Source organism: Lithobates pipiens, unplaced genomic scaffold, assembly GCF_037356315.1.
Source record: "Lithobates pipiens isolate NorthernLeopardFrog02 unplaced genomic scaffold, aLitPip1_a1.2 Scaffold_27, whole genome shotgun sequence".
NCBI lineage: Eukaryota > Metazoa > Chordata > Amphibia > Anura > Ranidae > Lithobates > Lithobates pipiens.
This window is the reverse complement of record NW_027507788.1, coordinates 1,388,056-1,415,664: the sequence shown is the minus strand read 5'-3', so window position 1 is coordinate 1,415,664 and position 27,609 is coordinate 1,388,056. Positions and strand designations below refer to the sequence as shown.

General features: G+C 54.1%; 1 protein-coding gene across 1 annotated transcript; it reads right to left on the bottom strand.

Moving 5' to 3' along the window:
- Positions 1–781: 781 nt before the first annotated feature.
- Positions 782–26,910, bottom strand: TRIM62 (tripartite motif containing 62). Its single transcript, XM_077456001.1, has 6 exons — positions 26,642–26,910; positions 19,476–19,960; positions 14,875–14,970; positions 13,907–14,163; positions 12,661–12,776; positions 782–6,188 (listed from the first exon to the last, which is right to left on the bottom strand). Exons 1-6 carry the CDS (start codon positions 26,754–26,756, stop codon positions 5,638–5,640), a joined length of 1,620 nt encoding a protein of 539 aa, XP_077312127.1. The 5' UTR covers positions 26,757–26,910; the 3' UTR covers positions 782–5,637.
- Between the last annotated feature and the right edge of the window lie 699 nt (positions 26,911–27,609).

Here is a 27,609-nt window from a genome sequence, read left to right as displayed (position 1 = left end):
TGTGTAACCCACCTTCCTCTGACTCCATCCAGGTCATTTCTGATCCATACGTTTGGTCGATTTCTACCAGAGCTCCAATCGCAACTCCCGATGTAAGCTGTCCAGTGTCCGTCTTCAGAGTCTACCTAGTCGGTATTTTCTGCCTGACTGACCCACTGTCGTGTGTGGCCTGTGTCCACATCATCCAGTAAGAGTATTTACCCCCCTAATTGGCCTGAGGACTATCACTATCCTGGGTGATCCGATTGTGGCTTTTCAGGTTTCTTCATGCACTTCCCCCTCTGCACCGGACCACGTGTTTTGGATCCCTCCTCTATTTGGATCCCTCAGTATATTGTGACTTTAACACACCACTATATGAACTTTACTCACTACTCGGTGATTTGGAGTTTTATCACTACATGACCTCTCTTCACCTCATCATTATTTGGATTTGCTATTTGGTCGTTCGGTGACCTTTTTGCACTTGGCACTTTAATCTGGGAATGTGTTTAATTATTGCATCGTGTGATTTATTTTGCACTTGATTTATATGCCAATATTTTGTTTTAGCTCTACACCATGTGTTACTAACCACGATTGATGTAGACAAGATCAGACGGACGTTCATAGAATGTTTTCTTGTGATCGAGCTCCTTGGGTAAAATGCGTCAGTCGCAAAGTTACACCTGATGGGGAGAGAATGTCTTTCTGACCTGATCTGCTATCAATAAGAGCCACGCTGCAGATCTCCATATAAAGTACAACTGTAATCCTACAATAAAGGGACAACCAGGCAAACTTCAACCTTTTCACAGTTTATTGCGACATTTCTCAGCAGTGCTGTAACAGTTTCCACATTTTCTGGGTAATATCGGCATTTGCACGTTTTATTACATCAAAACAACTGCAGATCTGTGAGGTGGAGGGGAACCAGGGGCCAAACCCCACCCTCTACATTGGGATGGACATTTCACCAGGCTCAGAGGTAAGTCTGTGAAGCACCTCATGGCTCCAGGTCATGGGGTATCGAGTAGCAGTTGGTCGCTTCCAGCTGGACTTGTTCTGTCGTGGTGACGATATCTCATAGCTCCTCCAAGCCATTTCTTCAGACTCAACAGCCAAACACAAGGGAAGGACCTTATGTAGTGAGGAATACAAAGACCTGAACGGTTGGGAGGTAAGGCAACCTCTCATGAAACAAAAGATCCAACACAGGAGAACACCGGAGGGCAAATTCTACAGGTCAAGACTTAACCTAGTAGGACAAATTCTTCTGGGGAAGACCCAACATAGCAGGACAAGTTCTACAGGTCAAGACTTTGTCTTTTAGACGGTGGCAGGACATTGAGGTGGACATTTAGACAGGGAGGAAAACTGGTTCACAAGGATATCCATGTCAAACTGGGACAACTATCCTTGATCGGGGGTTGGGCCTCCAACACCACCCATCTTCCACTTATTCTTATCTTCTCTACCCTGGAGATTTTACAATTCAAACCTCAAGTCTTATGAATGGAAGGAATAACACCTCTGCAGACTCCCCGATGCCAGGGATGGGATGATGTAACTAGAATAAGGTGGGAGCACAACATCCACACCTCCACCTGTTCTTGGACAAACCAGAACCGCCATGACACCTTCCATGGTATTTGGATGAAGGGGGTCTACCTGTGTGGTGGGTATATGCATGCGGGGATCTTCCCGACACTCATTAGAACTGAAGTTCCTTGGAGACTCTACAAAATGTCCTCAACATTACAGAACCCGTCCAGCTGGATGTGACCACCTACTGCTAACCAGATCAGAGTTAAGGTAGCCAATCACAGGGAAGAGTTTAGTTCTCCCCATACTCCAGAGAAGGATCAGATTTTGGGTGGAATGAAGTAAAAGTAGATTAAAAAGGAGGCCATCAAATTGGCGAGGTGCAATGTCCTCCCTCCCGACTGTGCAATATGCAGATCTCTCCCTGGCCCTCAGGGGGGGCTGTTAATGACTAGGGTTCATTCGGAGAATCCTTGTAGAACTCTCGGGGGCATCACAAGGAAGGAAGAAGCTAAAGGGGGACATTTGTAGACTTGCTGGATGGAGATCCTCCAAGTGCGATGATCCTTCGCTCTCACTTCACTCCAGCCACAGCTGAATCCAGTTTTGGGGTACAACGGTCTATCAGTTGGATGTCAGGGGAAGGGAATATATAGAAGTGTTATATGGTGACGGGGGCAGGCTCGGGAAGGGCGATCGCTTGCTCCTGACTGACTGAACCAATCTCTCTCTTCCTTTCCTTGTTAGCAGCACATCGATTTCAAGCGGTTAAAGCCCAATGCTAACCAATGGTTTTTAAAGCTGAACGTGTGAGAGCAGAGGGACAGAGAGATGACCTCATCAGTCTGCTGCTTCTCCTTTCACCGACCAATTACAGCCTGCCGGTGGCCTCAGAACTCATCGGTTGGATGACGCTGGATGTCATTCAATCCTGAAAACTGAGGACATCTAGTGGCAGAAAACTTATACCACGGGGAGCAGCTCAGGGTTGAATTTAAGTATTGCAGCAAACACATTAAAGGGCTATTCATTTTTTTTTTATTAGGTGTTCAGCTTTACATTTTTGGATGGGAGAGAGATAAAAACATTTCTGTCTGTCTACCTCCTTGGAGAGGTTTTCTTTGTGCCCCATTCTGGCCAAAACAGAGGTGCGGGGACAACATCTCCCCCCTAGGGGCACAGACAGCAACCCGGCCCACGCCCCCTTCCCCCCCATCCAAAACCAAATACAGGACTGCCCCCTCCCCCTCACGTCGGGCCTTCATTCTCTGGCTGTGTGATGGATTTGGTACATTATCTGAATGCCTCCTGCAGGCAGAAAATTACCCCTTTTTACCATTCGGCCTCCACAGTCAGAGAGATCAGATCCGGGAATCGGCCGTATAAAAGACGTCTTCCCAGAATCCCCTGTGCTCCGCACAGCTCCTCTACTTCTGATCATGAGACTACGACTCCCATCCTCCCAATTATATGGGGAGACATTTCCCACAGGGCCATGGGGGCCAACATTCTAGAATTGGGATCCACCCAATGTTCCTGACTCAAGCCATTCATTCCGTTATATGGCGGATCGAGTCAGTCCTGAAGGGGCGGGGCCTCTCCACACTGATCTACATCTGCAATACTTTCATTGGTCCTTTTATATTATAGGAGTCGTCCTGAAGGGGCGGGGCCTCTCCACACTGATCTACTCCTGCGATACTTTCATTGGTCCTCTTATATGAGTCAGTCCTGAAGGGGCGGGGCCTCTCTGCACTGATCTACATCTGCGATACTTTTATTGGTCCTTTTATAATATAGGAGTCAGACCTGAAGGGGCGGGGCCTCTCCGCACTGATCTAAACCTGCGATACTTTCATTGGTCCTCTTATATTATAGGAGTCGTCCTGAAGAGGCGGGGCCTCTCCACACTGATCTACATCTGCGATACTTTCATTGGTCCTTTTATATTATAGGAGTCGGTCCTGAAGAGGCGGGGCCTCTCTGCACTGATCCATGCCTGCGATACTTTCATTGGTCCTTTTATATTATAGGAGTCGGTCCTGAAGGGGCGGGGCCTCTCTGCACTGATCTACATCTGCGATACTGTCATTGGTCCTTTTATATTATAGGAGTCGGTCCTGAAGGGGCGGGGCCTCTCCGCACTGATCTACACCTGCGATACTTTCATTGGTCCTTTTATATTATAGGAGTCGGTCCTGAAGGGGCGGGGCCTCTCTGCACTGATCTACATCTGCAATACTTTCATTGGTCCTTTTATATTATAGGAGTCGGTCCTGAAGGGGCGGGGCCTCTCCGCACTGATCTACATCTGCGATACTTTCATTGGTCCTCTTATATTATAGGAGTCGGTCCTGAAGGGGCGGGGCCTCTCTGCACTGATCTACATCTGCGATACTTTCATTGGTCCTTTTATATTATAGGAGTCGGTCCTGAAGGGGCGGGGCCTCTCCGCACTGATCTACACCTGCGATACTTTCATTGGTCCTCTTATATGAGTCAGTCCTGAAGGGGCGGGGCCTCTCTGCACTGATCCATGCCTGCGATACTTTCATTGGTCCTCTTATATTATAGGCTAAATAAAGATTTTTTTTTAACCTCCCCTGAAATCTTTTTCTTGGAGTCCATTGAGGGACACAGGGATTCATCCACAGTTGGGTTATACTGCCGCTTACAGGAGGTATGGACACCAGCAAACAGGAAAATTGTAAGCCAATCCCGGCATAACACCTCCTGTGCCGAGCACGCCTCCGGTTCTGTGAGAAAGCAGTACACAGGGCCACCAAATACCACAGAAGGGTGGGACGCTCCAAGAAAAAGATATTCAGGCAAGTACAAACATCGTACTACTTTCTCCATCGTCCATTGATGGGCACAGGAATTCAGAAACAGCCAGGATTGGCCAAGAGCAGTCCAGTCCAGGGGGCGGCAACAGCCACCAACAGCACTAAGAAGAGACCAGGAGCCGTCTGTAACACATGACTACCACCAGGAGGACCAACCCCAAATCTGAACTAGCGGAGGTGAAGTCCCTGCCAACAGAGGGCCAACCTGATGCTCAGATCAGGACAGAATACATTTCCAAGTGGAATGACTCCCTCTGAAGGAGCGCCGAGCCCTCACCTGCAAAAGGCTGTGGACCAAAAAAACACCAAAACTGGCAGAACAAGGCAACTGCCCAGGAAGTCAAAAAAACAAAAAGCAGATAGGTCCAGCACCTGGAGAACAGGTCCCCAGAGGGACCCCTGAACCAAAACCGGTCCATGAGGGGAGACCAGCTGGTCAATAAATGAAAGGCCCAAGCCTTACACTCCCAACCTTGGTTTAGGGAGGGAAGATACCAGACTGAGGCCCCCTGGTCAGATGACCCATCTCAGGAGATATCTATGGAGGGTGATAACCCTCACAGTGTATTATCCCAACCAAGAATCTATGGAACCCTAGGGTTCCTCCGGGGGTGGCAAGGGGTTCCTCGAGCTGTGGTAGCTGAGCTCCTCATCTAATGGTACCTCCATAGGTCCAACCCCATTTGGCAGAGCCAAAGTCATCAATCTGGCCACCCCATTAAAAAGGGACATTTTTTTCCCCCCATTTACCACCATCAATGTAAGGGGCATTTTAATGGCCCCCAATGGACTAATCTTATTAGGGGTTCCCTGAGACCCGGAAATTATTTAAAGGGTTCCTCTGGGGAAAAGGTTGAGAAAGGCTGGTATAGCCAAAAAGCCTCCTGAGACTGGGAACAACCTTGGGGTACCAACCCTAATGCCAACGGTGCTCAGGAGGCACCCTTACAAGGATGGGCGGGTGTGAAGGCATCCTGTGACCCCAGACTGATGCACCTATACACCAAAACAGTAAGAGAAGCTAGACTTTGCAGAGCTGAAGAGAAGGCATCCAACCCCAGCTGGGTGGAGGATGGGCTACAAGGGGGCTGGTTTATGACTTTTTCTAAGGTCTTCACCTCCTGCGGGCAGCGGTGTCACTCGACTGTTTTGAATTCCTGTGTCCCTCAGTGGATGATGGAGACATTTTATTTCTATCTAAATACGGGGTCCCTCCCTCCACCTGGACAGGCAGCAGCATGGTGGGGGTTGGGGGGGGCACGCAGTGCTATATTCGCACCGTGTTGATGCGTAGCGGTTGTACATTCTTGCCGTTGGCGTGGCTCTGCCCGGGGCTGAAATATGAACATAGTCTCCCGGGGAATTTCTCGCGGAAGGTGTAGAGCCAGGACATGTCGTCGGCGTTGTAGAAGATGAGCAGACCCTTATCATAGTCCAGATAGACGCCGACCTTCTCTAACTTGCTCTTGACGTTGAGTCGGGTCCAGGGCTCTGTGCAGGCGCTGTACCGGTTGCCGTCATGCATCACGATGCAGTAGAAGCCTTTCCCGGGCTGGATCTGAATACTTCCCTTGCGGCTCACGGCTTCGTGGGCCAGTCCAATCATCCACTGCGTCTTGTCGGAGACGACCACCTCCCAGTAATGGACGCCTCCATCGAAGACCTGCGAGCCCAACACCGACACCTCCACGTCAAAGCGCTTCGGAGAGTCCTGCAGAGGCTGAGGGTGCAAGTTACCGTACGCCACGATGGTGCAGTCATCCGACAGGATCAGGCGCTGGTGGGCGGTCACCGGGTCCAACGTCAACGCTGCCGGCACTGAGGAGAGAAGATCAAAAGGTGTGTGAGACATTCCACCACTAGGGGAACGGAGGAGGTGAATGAGGTGTGAATCCCACCACTAGGGGAACGGAGGAGGTGAATGAGATGTAAATCCCACCACTAGGGGAACGGAGGAGGTGAATGATCTGAGAATCCCACCACTAGGGGAACGGAGGAGGTGAATGAGCTGTGAATCCTACCACTAGGGGAACGGAGGAGGTGAATGAGGTGTGAATCCTACCACTAGGGGAACGGAGGAGGTGAATGAGGTGCGAATCCCACCACTAGGGGAACGGAGGAGGTGAATGATCTGAGAATCCCACCACTAGGGGAACGGAGGAGGTGAATGAGGTGTGAATCCTACCACTAGGGGAACGGAGGAGGTGAATGAGGTGTGAATCCCATTACTAGGGGAACGGAGGAGGTGAATGAGCTGTGAATCCCACCACTAGGGGAACGGAGGAGGTGAATGAGGTGTGAATCCCATTACTAGGGGAATGGAGGAGGTGAAATGAGGCGTGAATCCCATTACTAGGGGAACGGAGGAGGTGAATGAGGTGCGAATCCCACCACTAGGGGAACGGAGGAGGTGAATGAGGTGTGAATCCCACCACTAGGGGAACGGAGGAGGTGAATGAGCTGTGAATCCCATTACTAGGGGAACGGAGGAGGTGAATGAGGTGCGAATCCCACCACTAGGGGAACGGAGGAGGTGAATGAGCTGTGAATCCCATTACTAGGGGAACGGAGGAGGTGAATGAGCTGTGAATCCCACCACTAGGGGAACGGAGGAGGTGAATGAGGCGTGAATCCCATTACTAGGGGAATGGAGGAGGTGAAATGAGGCGTGAATCCCATTACTAGGGGAACGGAGGAGGTGAATGAGGTGCGAATCCCACCACTAGGGGAACGGAGGAGGTGAATGAGGTGTGAATCCCACCACTAGGGGAACGGAGGAGGTGAATGAGGTGCGAATCCCACCACTAGGGGAACGGAGGAGGTGAATGAGGTGTGAATCCTACCACTAGGGGAACGGAGGAGGTGAATGAGGTGTGAATCCCACCACTAGGGGAACGGAGGAGGTGAATGAGGTGTGAATCCTACCACTAGGGGAACGGAGGAGGTGAATGAGGTGCGAATCCTACCACTAGGGGAACGGAGGAGGTGAATGAGCTGTGAATCCCACCACTAGGGGAACGGAGGAGGTGAATGAGGTGTGAATCCTACCACTAGGGGAACGGAGGAGGTGAATGAGCTGTGAATCCCACTACTAGGGGAACGGAGGAGGTGAATGAGCTGTGAATCCCACCACTAGGGGAACGGAGGAGGTGAATGAGCTGTGAATCCCACCACTAGGGGAACGGAGGAGGTGAATGAGCTGTGAATCCCACTACTAGGGGAACGGAGGAGGTGAATGAGCTGTGAATCCCACTACTAGGGGAACGGAGGAGGTGAATGAGGTGTGAATCCCACCACTAGGGGAACAGAGGAGGTGAATGAGGTGTGAATCCCACCACTAGGGGAACGGAGGAGGTGAATGAGGTGTGAATCCTACCACTAGGGGAACGGAGGAGGTGAATGAGGTGTGAATCCCACCACTAGGGGAACGGAGGAGGTGAATGAGGTGTGAATCCCACCACTAGGGGAACGGAGGAGGTGAATGAGGTGTGAATCCTACCACTAGGGGAACGGAGGAGGTGAATGAGGTGTGAATCCCACCACTAGGGGAACGGAGGAGGTGAATGAGGTGTGAATCCCACCACTAGGGGAACGGAGGAGGTGAATGAGGTGTGAATCCTACCACTAGGGGAACGGAGGAGGTGAATGAGGTGTGAATCCCACCACTAGGGGAACGGAGGAGGTGAATGAGGTGTGAATCCTACCACTAGGGGAACGGAGGAGGTGAATGATCTGAGAATCCCACCAGTAGGGGAACAGAGGAGGTGAATGAGCTGTGAATCCCACTACTAGGGGAACGGAGGAGGTGAATGATCTGAGAATCCCACTACTAGGGGAATGGAGGAGGTGAATGATCTGTGAATCCCACTACTAGGGGAACAGAGGAGGTGAATGATCTGTGAATCCCACTACTAGAGGAAAGGAGGAGGTGAATGATCTGTGAATCCCACTACTAGGGGAACAGAGGAGGTGAATGATCTGTGAATCCCACTACTAGAGGAAAGGAGGAGGTGAATGATCTGTGAATCCCATTACTAGGGGAAAGGAGGAGGTGAATGATCTGTGAATCCCACTACTAGGGGAAAGGAGGAGGTGAATGATCTGTGAATCCCACTACTAGGGGAAAGGAGGAGGTGAATGAGGTGTGAATCCCACTACTAGGGGAACGGAGGAGGTGAATGATCTGTGAATCTCACTACTAGGGGAACGGAGGAGGTGAATGAGCTGTGAATCCCACTACTAGGGGAATGGAGGAGGTGAATGAGCTGTGAATCCCAGGGACACAGATTCTCCTGAAGTCAATGCCGTGAATGTACAGAATTCATGTAGGAAACTCGGCGAGACTTTTCACCCAGCACTTTTTTTGGGGCGGTTTCCATTGTTCTCTACGGAAAGAAGTATTTCCTGGTCAGTATTCTCGGGGGAAACATTCACTCCCTTCCAGTCACATCCACTGCCAGGATTTCAGCTTTCCTGTCCTACAGATATAGATGTGAGCCAAGACACAACCCATTCCAGTCAGTACTGGAGTCCGCCTTACAGTATACTACCCCGCGAACCCCTGAAACACACAGACCCCCCTCCTTCTACCAACACCACATCCCCAGTGCAGCAAACCTGAGCACAATGCCAGGGATGCCAGACTGTCCCAAGTAAGACGGGCACAACCACCGGCGGGAGGCAAGGACAGGCACGACCACTGGCTTCCCACCGGGGGGGGGGGTCGTGCCCATCCTTGCCTCCCACGGGCCTGGTGGGAGGCAAGGATGGGCACAACCCCCCCCCCCCCCCCGGAAGGCAAAGATGGGCACACACCCCCCCGGCTGGAGGAAAGGACGGGCACGACCCCCCCGATGGGAGGCAAGGACGGGCACAACCCCCCCCCCCCCCCGGAAGGCAAAGATGGGCACACACCCCCCCGGCTGGAGGAAAGGACGGGCACGACCCCCCCGATGGGAGGCAAGGATGGGCACAACCCCCCCCCCCCCCCGGAAGGCAAAGATGGGCACACACCCCCCCGGCTGGAGGAAAGGACGGGCACGACCCCCCCGATGGGAGGCAAGGACGGGCACAACCCCCCCCCCCCCCCGGCGAGAGGCAAGGACGGGCACGACCCCCCCCCCCCGGCGGGAGGCAAGGACGGGTGTGATCTGCTGATTGTGGAGGAAGAGTCATGTGTCTGAAGATCAGATCTGTGCCTCTCTCTATGTACTCAGTGATCTGTATAAACAGGAATGTGTCACTTGTCAGCCCCAGTGTGATTCTCCCCTAGGCAGGAGCCTCCTCTGCCCTACACACGTGTCACACCCAAACTTTCTCCTGACATAAATCAGACACACCTGATGACAGCGAGTGGAAAAACCACCCCGGCCACAAATCTGCCGTCACCTGAATCTTTCCCCAGTTCAGTCTCTACAGAACCTGGACTGTCCCTGGGGGGGGGGGGGAGGGGGGGAAGTCTGTACAGAACCTGGACTGTCCCTGGGGGGGGGGGGGGGAAGTCTGTACAGAACCTGGACTGTCCCTGGGGGGGAGGGGGGAAGTCTGTACAGAACCTGGACTGTCCCGGGGGGGGGGGGGGAAGTCTGTACAGAACCTGGACTGTCCCTGGGGGGGAGGGGGGAAGTCTGTACAGAACCTGGACTATCCCTGGGGGGGGGGGGGGGGGGAAGTCTGTACAGAACCTGGACTGTCCCTGGGGGGAGGGGGGGGGGCAGTCTGCACGGAACCCGCAGCTTCCCTGGCCTGTCCCTGGGGGGGGGGGGGAGGAGGGGGGGGGGGGAGTCTGTACAGAACCTGGACTGTCCCTGGGGGGGAGGGGGGGAGCAGCCTCCCTGGCCTGTCCCTGGGGGAGGGGGGGCATTCTTTGTTTGGTTGAAGTGATCCCCACTGGCAGTTGTCCTTTGTTGCCGACATTAACCCCTTCACCTCCGGAAGATTTTCCCTCTTGTTGACCAGGAAATTCTCTGCTATTCAACACTGAAAATGACAATTGTAACATTGTACCCACATGATATTTATACAGACTATTTCTTTTCATGGCAATTCATCACCACTGGGGGGTTATTTCTTATTATAGAAATGAAAAGGTAAGAAAATGTTCTTCTGTTATAAAAAAATATGCAATAAAATCAAATTTCTTCATAAAGTTAGGCCAAAATGTATTCTGCTCCGTGTCTGGGAAAAAATCCAAATCAGTGTATAAGAAAGTTATAGAGCCCCCAATCTACAGGATATATATCTGATAATCGATCAATCCTGATATATTGACAGCCAATCTCATTTCTTGAGGCCTGAAACCACCAGGACAGTACAAATACCCCCCAAAAAATCACCCCCCCGTACAAATATCCCCCAAATCATCCCACCCCAGTACAAATACCCCCAAAAAATCACCCCCCCAGTACAAATACCCCCCAAATCACCCCCTGGTACAAATATCCCCCAAATCACCCCCTCCAGTACAAATATCCCCCAAATCATCCCACCCCAGTACAAATACCCAAAAATCACCCCCCCAGTACAAATACCCCCCAAATCACCCCCCGGTACAAATATCCCCCAAATCACCCCCTCCAGTACAAATACCCCCCAAATCACCCCTTTTCGTAAGAAGCATGACAGGTTTTGTGAAGTTGCAATTTTTTTAATTTTATTTTTAGAAAATTAAAAAAAATTTCCCACATACCATCACCAGTGCAGCGTCATCACATGACTGGTGGGTGGTAATCAGGGACACTGGAGACAGGATGTGAAAAAATAAATAAAATAAAAATAAAATATTAAATTTTTTACATTTTTTTATTAATACATACTTTCATCGGAGTAGTCCAGTGTCACTATAGTAAGGCTGTACTACTTTTTATTTTACTTAATTTTTTACACTTTGCTGTTTAAATAATGACTACTAGTGATCTTTGATTGGCTACAGCTATCCACATGGTACAGGGTGCTGTGATTGGTACAGGTGCTATGTGATAGCTGTGGGCCAATCACACCATCACTCAATAGGAAACACGGCTGTTATGAAATTAGCGATGACTCATGATCCCGGCAGATGGGTACTGAGCATGTATGTGATCCACCCTGCCCGTCCCCGAACCCAGAACATGTATGTGATCCATCCTGCCCGTCCCCGAACCCAGAACATGTATGTGATCCACCCTGCCCGTCCCCGAACCCAGAACATGTACGTGATCCACCCTGCCCGTCCCCGAACCCAGAACATGTACGTGATCCACCCTGCCCGTCCCCGAACCCAGAACATGTACGTGATCCACCCTGCCCGTCCCCGAACCCAGAACATGTACGTGATCCACCCTGCCCGTCCCCGAACCCAGAACATGTACGTGATCCATCCTGCCCGTCCCCGAACCAAGAACATGTACGTGATCCACCCTGCCCGTCCCCAAACCAAGAACATGTATGTGATCCATCCTGCCTGTCCCCGAACATGTATGTGATCCATCCTGCCCGTCCCTGAACCAAGAACATGTATGTGATCCACCCTGCCCGTCCCTGAACCAAGAACATGTATGTGATCCATCCTGCCTGTCCCCGAACCAAGAACATGTATGTGACCAATCCTGCCTGTCCCCGAACCAAGAACATGTATGTGATCCATCCTGCCTGTCCCCGAACCAAGAACATGTATGGGATCCACCCTGCCTGTCCCCTAACCCAGAACATGTATGTGATCCACCCTGCCTGTTCCCTAACCCAGAACATGTATGTGATCCACCCTGCCTGTCCCCTAACCCAGAACATGTATGTGATCCACCCTGCCTGTCCCCTAACCCAGAACATGTATGTGATCCACCCTGCCTGTCCCCTAACCCAGAACATGTATGTGATCCACCCTGCCCGTCCCCTAACGCAGAACATGTATGTGATCCACCCTGCCTGTTCCCTAACCCAGAACATGTATGTGATCCACCCTGCCTGTCCCCTAACCCAGAACATGTATGTGATCCACCCTGCCTGTCCCCTCTACACTGCGTGCTCAGTCCCCTGTTCCCTGAAATCAGGACCGGCTGACAATCAGGAATGTTTGATTTTTCGGAATTTTGTCCACATTCTAGGAAAATCCACATATGCCCCTCCCCCAATTAGGGCCCCCTGAGTATCTAAGCACCTCACAAGTACCAGGGGGGGGGGTCGCTAGCTGTATATGGAAAGGGGGGGGCTAACTTCAGATTGGGTCAGACAGGAAGAACCGATTGGTCATCAGGGAATAGTCCCTCCCACAATGCTCGCCCAATCAGAGAGAAGAAAGGGAAGGTCTTATTACCCGGGTGGATGTCCTGGAAGAGCGACTTCCAGATGGTGTACTGCAGGGGCCCCATATACTTGGAGGTGGGGAAGTCTTCGTAGGTCAGGTTGGTCTCGTGGATCTTCCCCTTTAACCTGGAGAGGGAGGAGAAAGGAGAGGAACGGGGTCAATCAATACAATCTACAGATCGGCCAATCACAGCGAGAGCCAAGCATCATGTGATAGCCAAGCCTCAGAGCGATCCTTTCCTCTAGACACGGCTGAGTGCGGAGATGTTTATTAAAGAGGAGCTCCGGCCAAAACAGTTTTTTTCCCCCCATGGGGAAATTACACCTCACTTCCTGGGTTGTCACAGACATAGAAAATACAGGAAATGTCCAAACACCAAACAAAAGAGAAAAGGTGTAAAAAATAATCTGCAATCTATAAAGTGTGGTCTGCGGTGGGTCGTCTGCGGTCTGCGGTGGGTCGTCTGCGGTCTGCGGTGGGTCGTCTGCGGTGGGTCGTCTGCGGTGGGTCGTCTGCGGTCTGCGGTGGGTCGTCTGCGGTGGGTCGTCTGCGGTCTGCGGTGGGTCGTCTGCGGTGGGTCGTCTGCGGTCTGCGGTGGGTCGTCTGCGGTGGGTCGTCTGCGGTGGGTCGTCTGCGGTCTGCGGTGGGTCGTCTGCGGTCTGCGGTGGGTCGTCTGCGGTGGGTCGTCTGCGATCTGCGGTGGCTCGTCTGCGGTCTGCGGTGGCTCGTCTGCGGTGGCTCGTCTGCGGTCTGCGGTGGGTCGTCTGCGGTGGGTCGTCTGCGGTCTGCGGTGGGTCGTCTGCGGTGGGTCGTCTGCGGTGGGTCGTCTGCGGTGGGTCGTCTGCGGTGGGTCGTCTGCGGTCTGCGGTGGGTCGTCTGCGGTCTGCGGTGGGTCGTCTGCGGTGGGTCGTCTGCAGTCTGCGGTGGGTCGTCTGTGGTGGGTAGTCTGTGGTCTGCGGTGGGTCGTCTGCGGTGGGTCATCTGCAGTCTGCGGTGGGTCATCTGCAGTCTGCGGTGGGTCATCTGCAGTCTGCGGTGGGTCGTCTGTGGTGGGTCGTCTGCGGTGGGTCGTCTGCGGTGGGTCGTCTGCGGTGGGTCGTCTGCGGTGGGTCGTCTGCGGTGGGTCGTCTGCGGTCTGTGGTGGGTCGTATGTGGTGGGATCTGCATACCAGAAGCCATCATAGCAATGATATGATTTTTGGCTGGTTGCTATGTGTTACTGCCCCTCCCCCCCCCAACACACACATACAGGTACCTCTCAGATAGCGATGAGATTCCCGCCAGGAAGTTGTGTTTGTCGCCCTCCGCCAGGCGCTCCTGTAGGATCTGCACCCCCTCCTGTACCTTGCGCAGTTGCTGGCTGTAGCGTTGGACCTTGTGCTCGATGTCGGTCAGGGTGCGGGCCGTGTCGGACTCCAGCTCCTCCAGCATGGCCTTCTGGCGCTCTCGCAGCAGTCGGTGGAGGTGCTCGAAGGCCTCGCTGATGGTGGCACGCAGGCTCTTGGCAGAGGACTAGGCAGGGGAGAAAGCACAGGGTGAGCGGCACATTCCCATCACCTGGACTGCAGGTAAAGAGAAGCTGGCACCAATAGGAGACGGCATACTGACATCCTCCATCTTCATTCTCCTGGCACAGCGGCTATGCGGGGGAGGGGGCGGGGCCTGAGTATGATGGTGAAGTCAGTAATCAGCAGGCAGTAAGAAGCCTGCTTAGCCACGCCTTCTCTCTTCCTCGGCAATACAAACCTGTGCCAGGGGTGTGGCTGTTACTCAGCTCTGCCAGCACAGAGCACTGCAGTGTCAGGACTGGGAGCATGGTATTATATGAAGCAGGGATCTGTCACAGATCATAACATATGGATGGACAGGACTATGAAGAAACAGAAGGAAGCCTTGCATAGTGGGCACTGCGGGGTGCCATTTGGTAAGACTTACTGGCCAATCAGCACCCTGGGGGAGGGGTGGGGGATGGGTTAGACAGGGCCACTTCTTTATATTTTAAGAACAACAAGATTGTGGGGGGCCAGGAAGGGCCAACCCTGGCAGTTTAGGGGCCCCCAGGAGGTACACATGGTCACCATGGAGATTCTCCAGCATGGCCTGGGGGGAGGGTTTCTTCTAAATAATAACAATGTTATCTGCCTGAGTGCCGCTTTACATCGCAGGGTGAGACGCAGGACAGGCCTGGTACACAGAAAACTCTTCCCATTGGCATGGTCTCACCTTGGTCTCGGCCAGCTGACGCTTCAGTAGTTGGAGGGCCTCGGTGTGGCCCTTGGCGCTCTCCTGCAGTGCCTGGAGCTGCTCCTTCAGTTCTCGCTGGAGAGACAACAGAGAGGTGAGCCAGATACCATCATCCTGAATACAATATCTGCGCCCCTCCGACCAGGGTCCTACCACATAGGGGGGCAGAGGGGGCGGGTGTCCCAGGGCCCATGAGGAGAGGCGGATATCATCATTCTGAATACAATGTCTGCTCCCCTCTCCCCTCCGAGGGGTCCTACCACACAGGGGGGGTGGGTGTCCCAGGGACCATGAGGAGAGGAGGATACCATCATCCTGAATACAATGTCTGCTCCCCTCTGAGGGGTCCTACCACATGGGGGGGGGCAGGTGTCCCAGGGCCCATGAGGAGAGACGGATATCATCATTCTGAATACAATGTCTGCTCCCCTCCGAGGGGTCCTACCACACAGGGGGGCAGGGGGGGCGGGTGTCCCAGGGCCCGTGAGGAGAGACGGATATCATCATTCTGAATACAATGTCTGCTCCCCTCTCCCCTCCGAGGGGTCCTACCACACAGGGGGGCAGGGGGGGCGGGTGTCCCAGGGCCCATGAGGAGAGGCGGATATCATCATTCTGAATACAATGTCTGCTCCCCTCCGAGGGGTCCTACCACACAGGGGGGCAGGGGGGGCGGGTGTCCCAGGGCCCATGAGGAGAGGAGGATACCATCATCCTGAATACAATGTCTGCTCCCCTCTGAGGGGTCCTACCACATAGGGGGGCAGAGGGGGCGGGTGTCCCAGGGCCCATGAGGAGAGGCGGATATCATCATTCTGAATACAATGTCTGCTCCCCTCTCCCCTCCGAGGGGTCCTACCACATGGGGGGGGGGGGCAGGTGCCCCAGGGCCCATGAGGAGAGGTGGATATCATCATCCTGAATACAATGTATGCTCCCCTCCGAGGGGTCCTACCACACGGGGGGGGGGGGCCAGATGGTCAGTTCTGGGCCCCTCCCCCTCCATGGGTTGCTGGTCCTGCTCTTCTTTTTATGCCCCTTTCGTGTTAGAAGCACCCAAGGCAGCCGCCACTTTTGCCCACTCCTTGGCCCAGCCCCATCTAAGGTCAGGTAGCCCACTCCTCCGATACGCAGCAAATAACGCGGCAAAGATGCGGCACTGACTGGTATAGCAGGGGTCTCCAAACTTTATAAGCAAAGGGCCAGTTTACTGTCCTTCAGGCTTTAGGGGCCCGGACTGTGGCCAGTGGGACTAGAAAATGCCCCAGGATCAGTGCCTCATTGTTGATATCGATGAGAAGAATAGTGCCCCATTGTTGGTGTCAGTAGGGGGAAGGGGGCTCCATCAATGGTTTCAGCTGGTGGAATAGTGTCCCATTGTTTGTGTCAGTGAGAAGAATGGTGCCCCATTGTTGGTTTCAGCTGGTGGAATAGTGCCCCATTGTTGGTGTCATTTAGAAGAATGGTGCCCCATTGTTGGTTTCAGCTGGTGGAATAGTGCCCCATTGTTGGTGTCAGTGAGAAGAATGGTGCCCCATTGTTGGTTTCAGCTGGTGGAATAGTGCCCCATTGTTGGTGTCATTTAGAAGAATGGTGCCCCATTGTTGGTTTCAGCTGGTGGAATAGTGCCCCATTGTTGGTGTCAGTGAGAAAAATAGTGCCCCATGGTTGGTGTCAGTGAGAAAAATAGTGCCCCATGGTTGGTGTCAGTAGGGGGCTCCATCACCAGTTTCATCTGGTGGAATAGTGCCCCATTGTTGGTGTCAGTGAGAAAAATAGTGCCCCATTGTTGGTGTCAGTAGGGGGATTAGTGCCCCATTGTTGGTGTCAGTAGGGGGGTTAGTGGCATGATAGTGACAAAAAAACAAACACGTTTCAGCGAGTAGCCTTTTTAGCGGAGATCCACCCAAAAAGGGGAAGCTCTGCTTGTCGCACCCTCCCCCCTCCACTGCCACATTTGGCACTTTTTTTGGTAAGTACCCGCTCCCATTTCCGGGTCAGAACGCTGCGATAATCTATGAAGATCTTAGGCCCCTCCTCCTGTCCCTTCTGGGACACACACACAGGTCCCAGAAGACATCGGTTCACGAAGCAGCACCACTCCCCCATGCTCGGGAGGAAACTGGTTGTGAAGCCTGAAGGTTTCCCTTACCCGAGACGCCGGCGCCTGCACCCAAAGCCCATTGAAGAACCGGCTGGGGCAAGGATCCCCGGACAGGTAAGTGTCCTTATATTGAAAGTCAGCAGCTACAGGATTTGTCCCGGATTTGTAGCTGCTGACTTTTCTGCCCAGACGGGAGCTCCTCTTCAATCACAGCTATGAGCAAGGCTACTTGACGAAACGCGTTAGTCCTTTTTAAAATAAAGATTGCACCAAGGATACCAGAGTTGCCGGCTCTCCTTATTGTGTCACACAGCAAATAATCCAGTGGATCCCGATCTGTACGGAGCACAGTGCCACGTGGTCCACCTTATTCTGCATTAGCCAATCAGGGCCCTTTTGCCAGTCCAATTATTTATATTCAATTTAAAAGGATCAATACCCATCCAATCTGCCCATGCCGGGGATTGGACTGACAACATAAACGGTCCTATGGGGGTTGAATGTGAAGGCCTGCTCCCGTGATGACATCACAAAGAAAAGGAACGCCCCCTATGACCTCAGAAATCTGAACCCTGACCACCCAATGGGCTCAGAGGGGAGGGGAGGAGCCTGGCACAGATCTGTCCTCTCATTGGATGAATGTGTATTAGTCACAGAAGAGGTGACAGTTAGACGGCACACTGATAATTACAGAGAGAGGCGTCAGTATAATGAGTGCGGGGGTCTGCGCCAGTCATAGGGGAACATTTACTAAATCTGGTGCAGCTCTGCGTATCAACCAATCAGCTTCCAGGTTTGACTGTCAAATTTTCATTGAAGAAGCTGAAGATAGAAGCTGATTGGCTGCCATGCAGGTTTTCTGAGTGCTCCGGTTTTAGTAAATCTCCCCCAAACCAACTCCGCAAGAGTCCACCACCGACACGCAACCTGCGAACCGCCGGCCAGGACGCGCATTGGGGTGGGTTAGTTGTATACACACCGGGAGGAAACAGCGCTACCGTCAGGACTTGTGATGTCAGTGCACGCTGCCAACACTCAGCACCTCTCTATAGAGACACATACCCGCCCGCCGGTGGATGGAGATCTTCTCTATCACTGGAAGGTCCAGGAACCGCCTACAGAGGGTGGAAGGGCCAGAAATCGTATTAAAGGGAACGTGTGATGCTGATCTACTGCATTGCTGATCCCCCCAGCCCGCCATTGCCGATCCCCCCCAGCTCGCCATTGCCGATCCCCCCCAGCTCGCCATTGTCGATCCCCCCAGCTCGCCATTCCCGATCCCCCCCAGCTTGCCATTGCCGATCCCCCCAGCCCTCCATGCCGATCCCCCCAGCCCTCCATGCTGATCCCCCCAGCCCGCCATGCTGATCCCCCCAGCCCGCCATGCTGATCCCCCCCAGCCCGCCATTGCCGATCCGCCCCAGCTCGCCATTGCCGATCCCCCCAGCCCGCCATTGCCGATCCCCCCAGCCCGCCATTGTCGATCCCCCCAGCCCGCCATTGCCGATCCCCCCAGCCCGCTATTGCTGATCCCCCCAGCCCGCCATTGCCGATCCCCCCAGCCCGCCATTGCTGGTCCCCAGCCCGCCATTGCTGATCCCCAGCCCGCCATAGCTGGTTCCCAGCCCGCCATTGCTGATCCCCAGCCCGCCATTGCTGGTCCCCAGCCCGCCATAGCTGGTTCCCAGCCCGCCATAGCTGGTTCCCAGCCCGCCATTGCTGATCCCCAGCCCGCCATTGCTGGTCCCCAGCCCGCCATAGCTGGTTCCCAGCCCGCCATTGCTGATCCCCAGCCCGCCATTGCTGATCCCCAGCCCGCCATTGCTGATCCCCAGCCCACCATGCTGATCCTTTGTCTTCAGTATATTCTGAGTCAGTGAAGAACAGGGATAAAAACGTCAGACTTCTCCCCGACTTATTTGTGTTGTATGCCAGTCCCGGGTCTGTGACACAGCCAGGCAATCAGCGTTTTCAGGAGACCAGGAATGGCAGCCTTGTAGTTCTCTTATTAATTCGCTGACATGTTATTCTCATTGTACAGCTTCCTGGCTGCTACACAAATCCTGGGCTCTGTGCTGACCCAGCTCCCCCTCCAAACTCAGTGACAGAACATGAAGGAATCTTCATCTGACCCACTGGGGAACAACTATAAGTCCCAGCATATTCCGCCATTGTAGGGGGAATCTCACCAATGGGATCACAGACGGAGATTAGGCTCCTCCCCACTCTGTATAAATATAAAGACTGTGGCTGGAGTTGAGCTTGGGTCTGCAGCATTGTGACAGGAGTCCCTTTGGGCGGGGGGCCTGTGGAACCCAGAATCCCTTGAAGAGGTTGGGAAACCCTTGTTTCAGCTACCCCGGCCCCTCCTATGTGTAAGTCACCCTGTGTCTATTAGTGGCACAGGGTGACCGAGAACCCCACTATGATCTGTACTAAATCGATTACATTCGATGTGGGTGGCCCCAACACTCACCTGCAGTTCCTCGAAGGCCTCGTCCACGTTGGTGACCTGGTGTTGCTCGTGCAGGGAGGGCTCGTCACAGAAGAAACAGACCACGGCCCGGTCGGTCAGGCAGAAGAGCTTCACCTTGTCATGGTCCTTGCAGGGAAAGGAGCTGCGCTGGGCGCTGAGGATGGCGTCCAGGGGGAAGGCCGAGTACCTTTCCACAATATTTGAGAGCTTCAGGCTGGGGGACAAGGTGGGCTCTGCGAAGGACCTCCGGCACTCTGGACAGTCCAGGGGACCCCCGTGCTTCTGGCGGCTCCAATGCTCCGTGATACATTTACGGCAAAAATAATGTTCACAACCAAAGCTCACCGGGTCCTGGTAGATGCTGAGACAGATGGAGCACAGCAACTCGTCCTTCAGACAGCAAGCCATCCCAGAGACCGGAGGAGACCGCACTGCGAGACACCTGATCCACCGATAGGGAGAGGCCGCGCTCCACCTCAAACGTCCTACCAAAAAGAGAGAGACCCCCCCAAAAGTGTCACACTATTATCATACATCGTCACACCTCTCCACACCAGAGGAGCTTACACTCTAATGTCCTCTCCCCCACAGTCACATAATATTAGCATGAGATGCATATATAAACATTTGTCATAAATAAAGATATTGATACATTGTTCTGATCCAATAGAATAAAATGCACCCCATCAGTAAGTCAGAATTTACCGGAAAACATTAGTGCAGCCAAATATGAAAGTTGTGTAGAGATGTCGGGGTAGGGCGATAGTTGGGTAGAGATGTCGGGGTAGGGCGATAGTTGGGTAGAGATGTCGGGATAGGGCGATAGTTGGGTAGAGATGTCGGGATAGGGCGATAGTTGGGTAGAGATGTCGGGATAGGGCGATAGTTGGGTAGAGATGTCGGGATAGGGCGATAGTTGGGTAGAGATGTCGGGATAGGGCGATAGTTGGGTAGAGATGTCGGGATAGGGCGATAGTTGGGTAGAGATGTCGGGATAGGGCGATAGTTGGGTAGAGATGTCGGGATAGCGCGATAGTTGGGTAGAGATGTCGGGATAGGGCGATAATTGGGTAGAGATGTCGGGATAGGGCGATAGTTGTGTAGAGATAGTTGAGTACAGATGTACAGGGAGAGGAACAGAGAAGAGGGGACAGAGGAGAGGACAGAACAGAGGAGAGGACAGGACAGAGGAGAGGAGGAGAGACAGAGACAGAGGAGAGGAGGAGAGACAGAGGAGAGGACAGGACAGAGGAGAGGACAGGACAGAGGAGAGGAGAGGACAGGACAGAGGAGAGGAGAGGAGAGGAGGACAGAGGAGAGGAGAGGACAGAGGAGAGGACAGGACAGAGGAGAGGACAGGACAGAGGAGAGGAGAGGAGAGGAGAGGAGAGGAGAGGAGAGGAGAGGACAGGACAGGACAGAGGAGAGGACAGGACAGAGGAGAGGACAGGACAGAGGAGAGGACAGGACAGAGGAGAGGACAGGACAGAGGAGAGGAGAGGAGAGGACAGGAGAGGAGAGGACAGGACAGAGGAGAGGAGGAGACAGGACAGAGGAGAGGACAGGACAGAGGAGAGGACAGGACAGAGGAGAGGACAGGACAGAGGAGAGGAGAGGACAGGACAGAGGAGAGGAGAGGAGGAGGACAGAGGAGAGGACAGAGGAGAGGACAGGACAGAGGAGAGGACAGGACAGAGGAGAGGACAGGACAGAGGAGAGGACAGGACAGAGGACAGGACAGAACAGAGGAGAGGACAGAACAGAGGAGAGGACAGGACAGAGGAGAGGACAGGACAGAGGAGAGGACAGGACAGAGGAGAGGAGGAGAGACAGAGACAGAGGAGAGGAGGAGAGACAGAGGAGAGGACAGGACAGAGGAGAGGACAGGACAGAGGAGAGGAGAGGAGAGGAGAGGACAGGACAGAGGAGAGGACAGGACAGAGGAGAGGACAGGACAGAGGAGAGGACAGGACAGAGGAGAGGACAGGACAGAGGAGAGGAGAGGAGAGGACAGGACAGGACAGAGGAGAGGACAGGACAGAGGAGAGGAGGAGAGACAGAGGAGAGGACAGGACAGAGGAGAGGACAGGACAGAGGAGAGGACAGGACAGAGGAGAGGACAGGACAGAGGAGAGGAGAGGACAGAGGAGAGGAGAGGACAGGACAGAGGAGAGGAGAGGAGGAGGACAGAGGAGAGGAGAGGACAGAGGAGAGGACAGGACAGAGGAGAGGACAGGACAGAGGAGAGGACAGGACAGAGGAGAGGACAGAGGAGAGGAGAGGACAGGACAGAGGAGAGGACAGGACAGAGGAGAGGACAGGACAGAGGAGAGGACAGGACAGAGGAGAGGACAGGACAGAGGACAGGACAGAGGAGAGGACAGGACAGAGGAGAGGACAGGACAGAGGAGAGGACAGGACAGAGGAGGAGGACAGGACAGAGGAGAGGACAGGACAGGAAAGAGGAGGAGAGGACAGGACAGAGGAAGGACAGGACAGGACAGGACAGAGGAGAGGACAGGACAGAGGAGAGGACAGGACAGAGGAGAGGAGAGGACAGGACAGAGGAGAGGACAGGACAGAGGAGAGGACAGGACAGAGGAGAGGACAGGACAGAGGAGAGGACAGGACAGAGGAGAGGACAGGACAGAGGAGAGGACAGGACAGAGGGAGAGGACAGAACAGAGGAGAGGACAGGACAGAGGAGAGGACAGGACAGAGGAGAGGACAGGACAGAGGAGAGGACAGGACAGAGGAGAGGACAGGACAGAGGAGAGGACAGGACAGAGGAGAGGACAGAACAGAGGAGAGGACAGGACAGAACAGAGGAGAGGACAGGACAGAGGAGAGGACAGGACAGAGGAGAGGAGAGGACAGAGGAGAGGACAGGACAGAGGAGAGGACAGGACAGAGGAGAGGACAGGACAGAGGAGAGGACAGGACAGAGGAGAGGACAGGACAGAGGAGAGGACAGGACAGAGGAGAGGACAGGACAGAGGAGAGGAGAGGACAGGACAGAGGAGAGGACAGGACAGAGGAGAGGACAGGACAGAGGAGAGGACAGGACAGAGGAGAGGACAGGACAGAGGAGAGGACAGGACAGAGGAGAGGAGAGGACAGGACAGAGGAGAGGACAGGACAGAGGAGAGGAGAGGACAGGACAGAGGAGAGGACAAGACAGGACAGGACAGAGGAGAGGACAGGACAGAGGAGAGGACAGGACAGGACAGAGGAGGGGAAGGGAAAAAGGACAGAGGAGGGGAAGGGAAAAGGACAGAGGAGGGGGAAGGGAAAAAGGACAGAGGAGGGGAAGGGAAAAAGGACAGAGGAGGGGAAGGGGGAAGAGAACAGAGGAGGGGGGGAAGAGGACAGAGGAGGGGGGGGGAAGAGGACAGAGGAGGGGGGGGGAAGAGGACAGAGGAGGGGGGGGAAGAGGACAGAGGAGGGGGGGGAAGAGGACAGAGGAGGGGGGGGGAAGAGGACAGAGGAGGGGGGGGGAAGAGGACAGAGGAGGGGGGGGGGGAAGAGGACAGAGGAGGGGGGGAAGAGGACAGAGGAGGGGGGGGGAAGAGGACAGAGGAGGGGGGGGGGAAGAGGACAGAGGAGGGGGGGGAAGAGGACAGAGGAGGGGGGGGAGAGGACAGAGGAGGGGGGGAAGAGGACAGAGGAGGGGGGAAGAGGACAGAGGAGGGGGGGGAAGAGGACAGAGGAGGGGGGGGGAAGAGGACAGAGGAGGGGGGGGAAGAGGACAGAGGAGGGGGGGGAAGAGGACAGAGGTGGGGGGGAAGAGGACAGAGAAGGAGGAAAAGGGGGAAGAGGACAGAGAAGGAGGAAGAGGGGGAGATGAGGGGGAAGAGGGCAGAGGAGGAGGGGAAGAGGGGGAAGAGGGCAGAGTAGGGGGGGAAAGAGGACAGAGAAGGAGGAAGAGGAGGAAGAGGGGGAAAGAGGAGGGGAAAGAGGGCAGAGGAAGGGGAAAGAGGGCAGAGGAAGGGGAAAGAGGACAGAGAAGGAGGAAGAGGGGGAAGAGGACAGAGAAGGAGGAAGAGGGGGAAGAGGACAGAGAAGGAGGAAGAGGGGGAAGAGGACAGAGAAGGAGGATGAGGGGGAAGAGGGCAGAGGAGGAGGGGAAGAGGACAAAGGAGGGGAGAAAAGAGGACTGAGGAGGACAGAGGAAGGGGAAAGAGGACAGAGGAAGGGGAAAGAGGACAGAGGAAGGGGAAAGAGGACAGAGGAAGGGGAAAGAGGACAGAGGAAGGGGAAAGAGGACAGAGGAAGGGGAAAGAGGACAGAGGAAGGGGAAAGAGGACATACAGTAGGAAGGGGAAAGAGGACATACAGTAGGAAAGGGAAAGGGAAAGGGACAGAGGAGGACAGAGGAAGGGGAAAGAGGACAGAGGAAGGGGAAAGAGGACAGAGGAGGACAGAGGAAGGGGGAAGAGGACAGAGGAAGGGGAAAGAGGACAGAGGAAGGGGAAAGAGGACAGAGGAAGGGGAAAGAGGACAGAGGAAGGGGAAAGAGGACAGAGGAAGGGGAAAGAGGACAGAGGACAGAGGAAGGGGAAAGAGGACAGAGGAAGGGGAAAGAGGACAGAGGAAGGGGAAAGAGGACAGAGGACAGAGGAAGGGGAAAGAGGACAGAGGAAGGGGAAAGAGGACAGAGGAAGGGGAAAGAGGACAGAGGACAGAGGAAGGGGAAAGAGGACAGAGGAAGGGGAAAGAGGACATACAGTAGGAAGGGGAAAGGGAAAGGGACAGAGGAAGGGGGAAGAGGACAGAGGAAGGGGGAAGAGGACAGAGGAAGGGGGAAGAGGACAGAGGAAGGGGGAAGAGGACAGAGGAAGGGGGAAGAGGACAGAGGAAGGGGGAAGAGGACAGAGGAAGGGGGAAGAGGACAGAGGAAGGGGGAAGAGGACAGAGGAAGGGGGAAGAGGACAGAGGAAGGGGGAAGAGGTCAGAGGAAGGGGGAAGAGGACAGAGGAAGGGGGAAGAGGTCAGAGGAAGGGGGAAGAGGACAGAGGAAGGGGGAAGAGGACAGAGGAAGGGGGAAGAGGTCAGAGGAAGGGGGAAGAGGACAGAGGAAGGGGGAAGAGGACAGAGGAAGAGGACAGAGGAAGGGGGAAGAGGACAGAGGAAGGGGGAAGAGGACAGAGGAAGGGGGAAGAGGACAGAGGAAGGGGGAAGAGGGCAGAGGAAGGGGGAAGAGGGAAGAGGAGGGGGAAGAGGGCAGAGGAGGGGGAAGAGGACAGAGGAGGGGGAAGAGGACAGAGGAGGGGGGAAAGGACAGAGGAGGGGGGAAAGGACAGAGGAGGGGGAAGAGGGCAGAGGAGGTGGAAGAGGGCAGAGGAGGGGGAAGAGGGCAGAGGAGGGGGAAGGGGGAAGAGGGCAGAGGAGGGGGAAAGGACAGAGGAGGGGGAAGAGGGCAGGAGGAAAGGGGAAGAGGAGGGGGAAGAGGACAGGAGGAAAGGGGAAGAGGACAGAGGAGGGGGAAGAGGGCAGAGGAGGGGGAAGAGGGCAGAGGAGGGGGAAGAGGGCAGAGGAGGGGGAAGAGGGCAGAGGAAGGGAAAGGGGGCAGAGGAGGGGGAAGAGGGCAGAGGAGGAGGGCAGAGGAGGGGAGCAGAGGAGGGGGAAGAGGGCAGAGGAGGGGAAAGAGGGCAGAGGAGGGGAAAGAGGGCAGAGGAGGGGGAAGAGGACAGAGGAGGGGGAAAAGGACAGAGGAGGGGGAAAAGGACAGAGGAGGGGGAAAAGGACAGAGGAGGGGGAAAAGGACAGAGGAGGGGGAAGAGGGCAGAGGAGGGGGAGCAGAGGAGGGGGAAGAGGGCAGAGGAGGGGGAAGAGGGCAGAGGAGGAGGAAGAGGGCAGAGAAGGGGAAAAGGACAGAGGAGGGGGGGAAAGGACAGAGGAGGGGGAAGAGGGCAGAGAAGGGGAAAAGGACAGAGGAGGGGGAAAAGGACAGAGGAGGGGGAAAAGGACAGAGGAGGGGGAAAAGGACAGAGGAGGGGGAAAAGGACAGAGGAGGGGGAAGAGGGCAGAGGAGGTGGAAGAGAGGGAAGAGGACAAAGTAATGGAGTCACATGACATTGAGGAAGGAAAATGGCCGATTGGGCCCAATTTGGAGATTTTCACTTAGGGGTGTCCTGATTTTTGTGGCCAGCGGTTTAGACATTAATGGCTGTGTGTTGAGTTATTTTGAGGGGACAGGAAATTTACACTGTTATATTATTATTATTATTATTCAGGATTTATATAGCGCCAACAGTTTGCGCAGCGCTTTACAATATGAGGGCAGACAGTACACTTACAATACAAATCAATACAGGAGGGATCAGAGGGCCCTGCTCCTTAGAGCTTACAATCTACTTATACAAGCTGTACACTCACTACTTTACATTGTAGACAAGTGTCATTTCTTCAGTGTTGTCACATGAAAAGAGAGAAGAAATGTGACTGGGGGTGTACTTACTTCTGTCACATACTGTGTATATATATATATATATATATATATATATATATATATATATATATATCAAAAACATATATATTTGGGGGGGGGGGGGGGGGTTCTGATGGAAGACAGGGATGGGGCACCCGGGAGGGGATGATGACAGACGTGGTATATATATATATATATATATATACACACAGCATCCACACATGATCAATAATCACTGCAACCTATATACTACCGGGGAGGGGGAGGGGACACCTGTCAGTCAGGACTCAGGAGATGATGACAGTCGTGTGATAGATATATAGAGAGGACATATCTGATCACTGATCTATATATCTATATATATATATATATATATATATATATATATATACACACACATTGGGGGGGTATCTATATATACACACATTGAGGGGTGTATCTATATACACACATTGGGGGGGGGGGTATCTATATACACACATTGGGGGGGTATCTATATACACACATTGGGGGAGGGGGGATCTATATACACACATGGGGGGTATCTATATACACACATTGGGGGGGGGGTATCTATATACACACATTGGGGGAGGGGGATCTATATACACACATGGGGGGTATCTATATACACACACATTGGGGGGGGTTATCTATACACACAGAATGGATTGGAGTGGGGGAGGGGGTCACCTGTCATTCTCCCCTCCCCCCATGGATGGGGCCCCTGACTCACCTGAGTCTTGCTCGGTGTTGCCCCCCAGGTATAATTGCCCCCTCCCAGCTCTTCTCTCCAGCAGCTCCAGGTCAGATCTGATCCCACCCCCCCTGGAGGATGGAAGAGACCACATTGGCTCCTGCAGACAGAGGTCTCGGCTCCCAGGGGCCCCCAGGCCTGTCCTCACTGACTATTCAGGGGCCACAGGGGAGAGAGATCAGCGCTCCCTTCTATCCCAGCAATCCTCAGAGCAGAGATCACCTCCCCCCCTATCCCTGGAATGGTTCATTCCTCCATTTCCTCATTGTTCTCTACAGAGGGGGAGGGAGGGGGAGCTTAAAGGGCCAGAGTCCTCCATCACTGTACAACTGACAGTTCAGGGGGTGCACAACTGACAGTTCAGGGGGTGCACAACTGACAGTTCAGGGGGTGTACAACTGACAGTTCAAGGGGTGCACAACTGACAGTTCAGGGGGTGCACAACTGACAGTTCAGGGGGTGTACAACTGACAGTTCAGGGGGTGCACAACAGACAGTTCAGGGGGTGCACAACAGACAGTTCAGGGGGTGCACAACAGACAGTTCAGGGGGTGCACAACTGACAGTTCAGGGGGTGCACAACTGACAGTTTAGGGGGTGCACAACTGACAGTTCAAGGGGTGCACAACTGACAGTTCAGGGGGTGCACAACTGAGTTCAAGGAGTGCACAACTGACAGCTCAGGGGGTTCACAACTGACAGTTTAGGGTGCACAACTGACAGTTCAGGGGGTGCACAACTGAAAGTTTAGGGGGTGCACACTGACAGTTCAGGGGGTGCACAACTGACAGTTCAGGGGGTGCACAACTGAGTTCAAGGGGTGCACAACTGACATTTCAGGGGGTGCACAACTGACAGTTTAGGGGGTGCACAACTGACAGTTCAAGGGGTGTACAACTGACAGTTCAGGGGGTGCACAACAGACAGTTCAGGGGGTGCACAACTGA

Bases quoted from the DNA above. Each gene is read 5' to 3' on its own strand.
- TRIM62 (XM_077456001.1), bottom strand. From the start codon at position 26,756: ATGTGGTCTCTTCCATCCTCCAGGGGGGGTGGGATCAGATCTGACCTG. The intron at 19,961-26,641 runs GTGAGTCAGGGG...TCTTTTTGGTAG, and splicing joins CAACACCGAGCAAGACTCAG to GACGTTTGAGGTGGAGCGCG. The intron at 6,189-12,660 runs GTAATAAGACCT...TTCTCTCCTCAG, and splicing joins CTTCCAGGACATCCACCCGG to TGCCGGCAGCGTTGACGTTG.